At 39.3% G+C, this 10,026-nt stretch overlaps 1 protein-coding gene across 1 annotated transcript; it reads left to right on the top strand.

Annotated features, from left to right (window-relative positions):
- Nucleotides 1-6,266: 6,266 nt before the first annotated feature.
- On the top strand, nt 6,267-7,196 carry LOC102822699 (olfactory receptor 18-like). The gene has a single exon (XM_006877821.1). The coding sequence runs from the start codon at nt 6,267-6,269 to the stop codon at nt 7,194-7,196; it is 930 nt and encodes a 309-aa protein (XP_006877883.1).
- Nucleotides 7,197-10,026: the final 2,830 nt, after the last annotated feature.

Here is a 10,026-nt window from a genome sequence, read left to right as displayed (position 1 = left end):
CCAAACCACAATTAAACAACCAAACAAAAAGTGAATCTGTAAAAATGAAATGCAAGAAGGTTCTGTTCTTTTGGGGAAAAGCATGTTTTATAAAATCATCATAACTGTCTTTGGTTATATGCCATGCACTCTGAATGCAGTGTTTCAGTAACCTGATCTCTGATGACCTCTGCCCTCTATGAAATGACTTCAGTTTAACTTTACAATTTTGCTATTGCACAAAAAATTCTCAAATGACTCAAAACTGAGACTTTCCCTCTTACTCTCAATGCTTGCTATTTGAGCATTTGGTCTCATCCCAGTTACTTCCTGTCATTTGTGTATATTGGTGTAAATAACATATACAAGAGGACTTCAAAAGTTTGTTTAAAAATTCCATTATCTTTTGATACCATTTTTACATGAATTTTTGAAGTACCCTCATATTCTTCCATATCAAATTTTAATATGGTGTATGTTTTTCTTCGCAGCAGTTATAGGGACAACCACTTTCCAAGTTCCTCAGCAAAGATATCTCTCAACCAGAAGGGCTTAAAGAGTAAGTTATAGAGGGTTGTAGTAGATTATCATTCTCATATACCCACTTTTACACATAGAAAAATCCCAGATATCCCAAAGACATATTTTATTAAGACTTCAAGACTTCCAAACACAGAGAAATAGAAATACAATTCACTCAAGAGTAAGGTGGGCTCTACCTATTTGAGCAGATATCAGATACTACTGGAGATATTTGTTGAAATTGTCTATGGAATAGCTGTGACAATTTCAACAAATAGAAAATTATCAGTGGAAGTACTCTGCTGGTGTTAGAGAAACCAAATGTTAGGGACAGCGTAGTAGGGTTTGTAAAAATTCTACTATGTGCCTATTTTTCTCCAGGGAACATTTGTTGAGATCATGGTGAGATAATGGGTTGCGACTATGCTAGAAAGAAAAGGGACCCTCTCTAGAATCTACTTGTGCTGAAAACCATCCATCATCTTGGATAGCAAATCTCCTATAATGTGAAGCTCATAAGATTCTTTCAACAACTCTTTCCTCCTGTATTCTGCTCTTGTGGCTAACCATACCCTTTGAGTGTGTATTATACTCAGTTACTTGTTTCCAACAAATGTTATTAGGTGAGGTAGACTTGGTTGTAACTCATAGTATCCCTATGTACATCACAATGGTCCAGTCCTGAGCCAGCCTCATAATTATTCTAAAGTTTGAGACCATTGCAGTCACTGTGTCAATGCATCTCATTGAGGCCTTCTTTTTTGCTGAGTCTCTACTCTACAAAATGTGATGTCCTTTTCCAGGGATTGGTTCCTTCTTATAACATGTCCAAAGTATATGATATAAAGTCTCACCATCCTTGTTTGTAAGGAGAATTCTTGTAGTTTTTTCAAGACAGATTTGTTCATTCTTCTGGAAATCCATAAATTTGCTAAATATTGGTTTTAGAAATCATGTCAAACATCAGTTTGTAAAAAGGATATGGCTTTCATCTTGTCAGTCCTCTTCTGCCTTCTTGGCAGAATACAGAATATTCTGATGAATGCCAGCTTCCATGTTGCTGGCTATATGATGGGGTGGCCCATGTGGCAAGAAGAAGACACATGCCTTTGGCAAATAGCCTTGGAGGAACAGAATCCTGCCAATTCTTACCTGAGTAAGGTTGAATATGATTCTATTCCAGTCCAGCCTTGAGATGACTGCAGCTCTGTTCAAAATTTCAAATGGAGACTTCTTTGAAACTCACAGAAGCTTAACAACAATTATGAGGACTGTGCATGACTGGGCAGTGTTTTCTTCTGTTGTGTATATGGTCACTATGAATCGGAATCAACTTAAAGTTGCCTAACAATGACAGCAACAGCAACAATCTTTATGGGAGCAAATTGTCAGGTCTTTTTCATGAGGAGAGACTGAGTGGGTTACAAATGCCTACTTTTCATTTATTTCTAAAGCATTAAACCAGCTCTGGTAGCGTAGTGGTTACGAATTGGGCTGCTAACCTCAAGGTCAGCAGTTCAAAACTACCGGCTGTTCTGTGGGAGAAGGATGAGGCTTTCTGCTCCCATAAAGATCTGCAGCCTTGAAAACCCGGTGCAGGGTCATTGTGAGTCAGAACCAACTCCATGGTACTTAACAACAAAAACAATCATAAAGTCTCTTTACAGAAAACATAACCCCATTAAGTTTCCAAGACTGTAAATCTTTAAGGTAGCCTACTGCCATATCTTTCTCCCATGGAGCAGCTGTTGTGTTTGTATCACTAACCTTTCAGTTATCAGCTGAGCATTTAACCAAGGTGATACCAGGACTCCTATAGCATGATTGTTATTGTTGTTAAGTGCTATTGAGTCAATTCTAACTCATAGTGTACCTGAACAGAGATTCTAAGAAGCAGCTGGTCTGTTTGAACCATAGGACCACACCAGAACTCCTATAGAATGCTTGTTGTTGTTAAGTGCTGTTGAGTTGCTTCTGACTCATAGTAACCCTGTATAGTGTTTTTAGGAGTGACTGGTAGATTTGAACCACCACCTTGAAGCTTAAACCAACTTTGAGGTCTAGTGTTTATCCTAGAGCGCCACACCAGGACTCCATAGAATGCTTAATCCTCCCTAAATAACGTGATTCATTCAATTGGTTTGAGGATGTTAAATTACATGTTGATTTTGCATATTTAAAAAAAGTGTCTTATTTTTATGTCAAGATCCACACAGTTCAGAAGTTAGGAGTGAGGAATACATGTTTGCTTTCTCCTTAAAATATGTGGACCCAGTTACCAAGGACATTCACTTTCTCCTCTTCCAGTTTCCTTAATATTAACAGGCCTTCAGAGATTGGAATGACTTGGAACCAATTTGACTAATTGTGACCTCTGGGCATTTAGCACTCAAAGTGACTGCAAATAACTTGCCTGTGTCCTCCAGGTTTTCAGTTGTCCTGTCACATTCCAGGGAGCTCCATAGCCAGGTCTTTCCACTAGAGTGATTATAAACCATGCTCATGCCCAAGCTCATGCCTGAATTTCTCTTCTTGCCAGTACTGAGGAAGGTGCCTTAGCCCTTATCATCTACAGGCAGGAGAGGAATGGTGGACCTGTCCTCCTTGGTCATACCCCAGCAAAGACCCACCACAATCCAGTGAGTTCTGTAGGGGAGAGTGTATAAAGGGATTGGGAGCTTTGTTTGCTCCTCATCATTACAAGCAGTACATTTGAGAAGGTCAGATGGTCACTTCTGAAATGCTAAGTTTCATCTCAGAGGGCTGTGAAGTTTCTCTTTTGGTTCTGATAGGGGCCCAAGAAAGCTTATTCAGATTTTAAATTTCTTCTACATTGGTTTTAGCTCCTATAGAGACTTCTCTACTACAGCATGGTATAAGTCCCTCCCATCTGTCCCCTAAATACTTCCAAATGATCTTGTAAATGATGATGATGAAAGTGATGAGAATGATGACAGTAAGCACAGTATCCTGAACATTTATTGGAGGTTACCCAGGGGCTAGGATCAGAGCTAAGTTTTCTATGCAACTTTTCTTTCTTTTTTGGAATAACACCAACCATAAAACAGTAACACACATTATTGGCATTCTACAAAAGAGAAAATAAGCACTGTCTGTTTTTATAACTTGTAACAGGTCATGAGCCAGGAGAAAATTGAAGCCTGGTTTAAATGAAGAACTGTGACTCTAGGCACAGGGCACTTGACCATATTTTACCCTGCTACCCATCCTGCTAGACCAGGAATTTTGCTAGACCACAGTGGAAAGCTGTCTACCTTTTAACAATGAGAAGGAGGATATAGAAGGGGACCTTATGTTTCTCTTACAGATTGGAACTCAGCCCATGTCTTCATTACTGCCTTTCCCCCACTTCCCTCATGGACTTGTTAAGGCGCCCTAATGACATAGTAGGTTAAATGTTGGACTGCTAACCACAAGCTGCTCCAAGGGAGAAAGATGAGGCTGTCCATTCTGGAAAAGATTTGAAGTGTCAGAAACACTATGGGGCAGTCCATCTATGTCTTATGGGGTCACCATTAATAGAAGTTGATGGCAATGAGTTTTGATTTTGGGGGTGTCTTTTTAATATTTTCAATTTTAACTTTGAACTTTAATTTCAGGCTGCAGAAGTTTGTAGAATTTTTCAGTTTTTTCATGTTTGGATTTATATATGGATAGTACTCCTATTAACATGTCTTTTTTGTTGTTGTTGTTAGATACTGTTGAGCTGGTTCTGACTCATAGTGACTCTATATTGGGTTTCCTAGGCTGCCATCTTTATTAGAGCAGAAAACCTCATCTGTTTCCTGCAGAGCAGCTGGTGGGTTTGAATTGTTAACCTTGTGGTTAGCAGTCCAGTGCTTATTCTATAGAACCACCAGTGTTATTAGGTCTTCCTTATAGAATTATGGATGTTATGCTATCTCTGACAACATTGTACTTCAGGATAGATCTTGAATTTTTCCTTCTCACCACAATAAACCTGCTGTTATTGTTGTTAGTTGCCGTTCTATGTTGCTCTATGTTATTCTATGTTGCTCTATGTTATTCTATGTTGTTCTATGTTGTTCTATGTTGTTCTATGTTGTTCTATGTTGCTCTATGTTATTCTATGTTGTTCTATGTTGTTCTATGTTGTTCTATGTTATTCTATGTTGCTCTATGTTATTCTATGTTGCTCGATGTTATTCTATGTTGCTCTACGTTATTCTATGTTGCTCTATGTTGTTCTATGTTGCTCTATGTTATTCTATGTCATTCTATGTTGCTTTATGTTAGTTTATGTTGTTCTATGTTATTCTATGTTATTCTATGTTGCTCTATGTTATTCTATGTTGTTCTATGCTCACCAGAGCCAAACACTGTGGACTCTTGCACCTTCACATTTAAGCCCATTGTTGCTGCTACTGTGACAATTCATTTCACTGGGGTGAGAGCGGGGAGCTTCCTCCCTTACAAGGATCCTCCATTTTACCAAACATGATGTCCATCTCCAGGGACTGGTCCCTCCTGATAACATGTCCAAAGTATGAGAGGTGAAGTCTCTCCATCCTGGCTTCTAAGGAACATTGTGACTGCACTTCTTTCTAGACAGATTTGTTTTTTTTTTTTTTTCACAGTCAATGGTACTTTTAATATTGTTTTGCAACACCATGATTCAAATGCATGTATTCTTCTGTTGATTCATTGCCCAGCTTTCAAATGTATATGAAGCCTTGAAAACACCTTGGCTTGGGTCAGACATACCTTATTTCTCAAACTGATATTTTTGATACTTAACACTTTTGCAGCAAATTTCCAAATGCAATCCATCTGTGCTCCTTGAAGTGTACCATGACTGAGGATTCCAAAGTAGATTACCAGGCTTTCTCCTGAATATCAACCTTATGGTTAGCATCACGTATGTTAACTGTTTACCCACAGTCACTCTGCAAGTCCTTTTTTTATGTTGTTAAATTGGTTCCCATTCATAGCAACCAGATACAACGATTCTTATGCTTAAAATCATTTCAGGGACAGAAAGCCTCATGTTTCTCTCACAGAGTGGCTGGTGGGCTAGAACCCTGGACCTGTGGTTCACAGTCCAGTGCTTATTGTATGGAGTCAAAGCGCTCATTGTTGTTGTTGTTATGTGCCGTGGAGTCAGTTCTGATTCATAGCGATCCTGTACAGGGTTTCTGAGGCTGTAATATTTACAGGAGCAAAAAGCCTCATCTTTCTCCCATGGAACAGCTGATATTTTCAAACTGCTGACCCTGAGGTTAGCAGCCCGAGTTGTAACCACTACGCCACCAGAGCTCCTTAGTGTCCTGTAATTGCAAGAATTTTTTTTTTTAAAGTATATTTCTTATTGCGTACACTTCCCTCATAGTGTTGTTGTTGTTGTTAAGTACCTTGGTGTCAATTCTGACTCTGTTTAGAGGGCTGAAATTTTGTTCCTTTTGTGGATTTGCTATCTTGAAATGTCTTTGCCACTCTAGCATTCTTTATCTCAGTGTCTCTAAAATGGGTATGCACAGAAACAGGTGAATACCACACAAATAAACCATGAGAAGAGAATTCTGAGAATTAACAGTGTTGTTTGCTACAACTTAGTATAATTGCTGAGGGTATATAATGTCCTCAGATGTGAACTATTAGGAATTTGCATGCTTTACTTGTAAATTTATTGAATTAAAAAATGCAGACACTGTCCTGGGTGCTTGTCATCATCACTGGTTTCCTGTTAACAATCCTCTTCTTTTTCCAAATGCTGTTACAGGTACATGGAACCACAGAATCTAACAGGCATCTCAGAATTCCTCCTCCTTGGTTTTTCTGAGGATCTAAAACTGCAGTCCCTTCTATTTGGGTTGTTCCTGTCCATGTACCTGATCACTGTGACTGGGAACCTGTTCATCATCCTGGCTGTCAGCTCTGACCACCACCTCCACACACCCATGTACTTCTTCCTCTCCAACCTGTCCTTGGCTGACACCGGTTTCATCTCCACCACAGTCCCAAAGATGCTGGTGAACATCCAGACACATAAGAAATCCATCACTTATGTAGGCTGCCTGACACAAGTGTCCCTTTTTTATCTTTTCAGATTTCTGGACAGTTTGTTCTTCACTGTGATGGCTTTTGACAGGTTTGTGGCCATTTGTCACCCCCTACACTACACGGTCATCATGAGTCCCCGCCTCTGTGGCTTGCTCATTTTGGCATGCTTTCTCATCAGTCTTTTGAACTCCCAGTTGCACTGTTTTATGATATCTCAACTTACCTTTTGCAAAGGCATAGAAATTGCTAATTTTTTCTGTGATCTGCTGCAACTCTTTAGCTTTGCCTGTTCTGACACCTCTACCAGTACCGTATTAGTATACTGTATTGGTGCTGTCCTTGGTGGTGTTCCAGTCTCCGGGATCCTTTACTCTTATACTCGAATCATTTCCTCCATTCTGAGAGTCTCATCTTCAAATGGGAGGTATAAAGCCTTTACTACCTGTGGTTCTCACCTGTCAGTTGTTTGCTTATTTTATGGAACAGGTATTGGAGTGTATCTCAGTTTAGTTGTCTCATCTTCTGCCAGAAAGGGTACAGTAGCCTCAGTAATGTACACTGTAGTGAGCCCCATGCTGAACCCCTTCATCTACAGTCTGAGAAACAGGGACATTAAGAGAGCTCTGCAGAGGCTCCTCAGCAGAGCAATCTAATGTCAGCATTTGTGTCATATTTTTGTGTGTGTGGGTTGAAAATAATGTTAAAATCTGACATCTGTAATCAGAAATCTTGCCTCTTTGATTACATAATTTGTATAGCTCTTATAATAGGTTTCAACCTCACGTTTTCATATCTGAACAATTCTTTCTTTGTCAAAATGCTAATGGGGTAGTGGAAGTATTCTGGGATAAGTCAATCTGCAGGATCAAATCCCATTACAGCTATGGTGTCTTCTGTAATTTCTCATCTGTGACCCAGGCTTTCATGTGAAATACACAAGTTTGCTTTTATGAACTGAGTATCTTCATCCTTTCCCACTATTATTATTTTTTAAAGTTTTAATTGTGAATTGAGTGATAGTTTACATGGGAGAACATTGGTTTTACATTCATCATTTCATGCAATGATTACTATGTCCTCCCTGCATCTTCACTCAACAGTATTTGCTTCTTATCTGGATTTCCTCCCCCCTCCCCCCCGAGGGGTTGGTATACACAGAAACACTCAGGAATATATAATAATTTAAACAATCAAAGGGCATATTCTGCAAGCCTGCCTCATGGCCACCAGCACCCAATCTTTCTCTTTCCATGAGTCTAGAGTCCTCAGCTGCTTGCTGTCTCTCTCCATGTCCTCATCTCTGACTCCATCTCTGGTGTCATTGCTTCTCTGGATAGGATCCCACTCTCCGCTAGTGCTCTTATCCCTTGATGGTCCCAGGGTCCTCTGTTTCTAGACTGTAAGATTAACTACGCCTCCCTTTTTGTTACAAAATTTCTACCTTTACAGTTGTGACAGTCACAAATAGTCATGATAGTCATCACTGACTATTGAATCATAAGAATCTTATCCCCATCTCTTTGTCCCAGACCCATCTAGACAAGATCCCATTATTTTTATTTATTTTCTAGTTTTACATCTAACAGAACTGTATATGCAGGTTATGGGTGAATAAAATTCACTGTTCCCTAACCTCAATTTCAAGGAGCTCTGGTAGCGTAGTGGTTATGAATCGGGCTACGAACTGCAAGGTCAGCAGTTCGAAACTACCAGCTGTTCCGTGGGAGAAAGATGAGGCTTTTTGCTCCCATAAAGATTTACAGCCTCAGAAACCCTGTACAGGGTCGCTATGAGTCGGAACTGACTCCACGGCACATAACCACCAACCACCACCGACCTTAATTTCATACTGGAATCATCTGGGAAGATTAAAAATTAATTACTTGGTTCTGTCACTGCAGATTTTGATTTCATTTTCCTAGCATGTGGTCTGAGTAAACATTTAAAGTAAGTATCACAGTTGGTTTTCATGTAGGCCAGGGTGAAAGTCATTCATCATTTTTTATTTTCCCTTCATTGAAAACTACTTTGGTGTGGGTCTATTCTTCCAGCTGGGCAGATGCTGAAGATCTCAAAGACCAGAACTCACAGGTAAAAGATACGAAAGAATTTACCTTATAACAACCAATAAGTGATTTTTTTTCTCCAGTGTTCCTGATGCTGTCTCCTTTCATATCTTGTCCCTTATCATTGTATTGTTGTTGTCAAGTGTCATCAAGTCATTTCTGACCCATAGTGACCTTGTGTAGGGGGTCCAAGGAGCAACTGGTGAGCTTGAACTGCTGACCTTGTGGTTCAAACCGACTTTGCAGTCCAGCGAATTAGCCCACAGCACCATACTATTAGCTGCTCTTAATTTGGCTCCCTGACACATGTGACTCTGATGCTCAACAGATGGAAATACTGCCCATGTTGCACCATCTGTAGGATTGATTGTGGATCAGGCCTCAGACATTTGTGTTTCAAAGTGTTTTCATTGGATGATTTCTACAAGTAACATTCCAGGACTTTCTTGTTAGTGTATCTTAATCTGGCATCTCAACTGATGTTTAACATTGTAGCAGCATATAAATCTCTACTGAGAGGCAGTGGCTACACTTGAGGTACCTTGGTTGGGAATTAAACCTGGTTTTTCAAATGGAAGGGAGAATTCAATCACTGGCTCACCACTGCCTGCACTGCACATCTTAATGTTGGTCCTATGTGCTTCCTGATAAGCGATTGCATCCCTACACCACCAAACTCACCCATCTTTTCTTTACTTTGTGATGCTGTGCCACAGAGGGGAACATTTTAAAACATTTTCCCACCTGCCTTTATTGTTACGTTCTTCCACTAATGATCAATAAAGGTCATATAGTATTAATCTCGACATTTTTCTTATACCTGTTCCTTACATCTTTGTGTAGGAACTTCTTTCTATTGTTACTATCTCTGTATTGCTACAATGTTTCTTTTTGCCTTTCAGTCCTTGTGTAACCATTTTACCAATTTCTTGTATTAAATTATCATAATTTAAAAAAATCTTGTCTTTATTGAATTCAGACTGGTAAATTTTACAGTTTATCAAGGGAGTAAAATTATTTGTGAAGTGTTAAAAATTGGAACATTACAAAGCATGCTCAAGAACAAAAGGTGGTTGTAAATGTGGTATCTTGGAGAAGGACATACAAGTGAGAATTAAGGTGATAGCATCAAATTTCCCATTTCTTTGTCTCTCCTGGAGCTCTAGGATCATTAATTCACTAATTCATTTTGAACACATTAAGTTTTATCTTACTTTTCAATGATTTGGTGCTGTAGGATAAGCACTGGGATGCTAACTGCCAGGTTGGCAGTTTAAACTCATCTGTCACTCCTTAGAAACCCAATGCAGGGTTAATATAAGTGAAAACCTCCTTGACAGCACTTAATAACAACAACAGAATAGCAGATTCATGTCTTCACCAAGAGAGCTTTCACCTTTCATTTGTAACAGTCTGG

Source organism: Chrysochloris asiatica, unplaced genomic scaffold, assembly GCF_000296735.1.
Source record: "Chrysochloris asiatica unplaced genomic scaffold, ChrAsi1.0 scaffold00615, whole genome shotgun sequence".
NCBI classification, from domain to species: domain Eukaryota; kingdom Metazoa; phylum Chordata; class Mammalia; order Afrosoricida; family Chrysochloridae; genus Chrysochloris; species Chrysochloris asiatica.
The sequence above is the reverse complement of the archived record's forward strand: the minus strand, read 5'-3'. Positions and strand labels throughout refer to the sequence as shown.

What these genes read in the sequence shown, in the direction of transcription:
- LOC102822699 (XM_006877821.1), top strand. Translation starts at nt 6,267, where the DNA reads ATGGAACCACAGAATCTAACAGGCATCTCAGAATTCCTCCTCCTTGGT.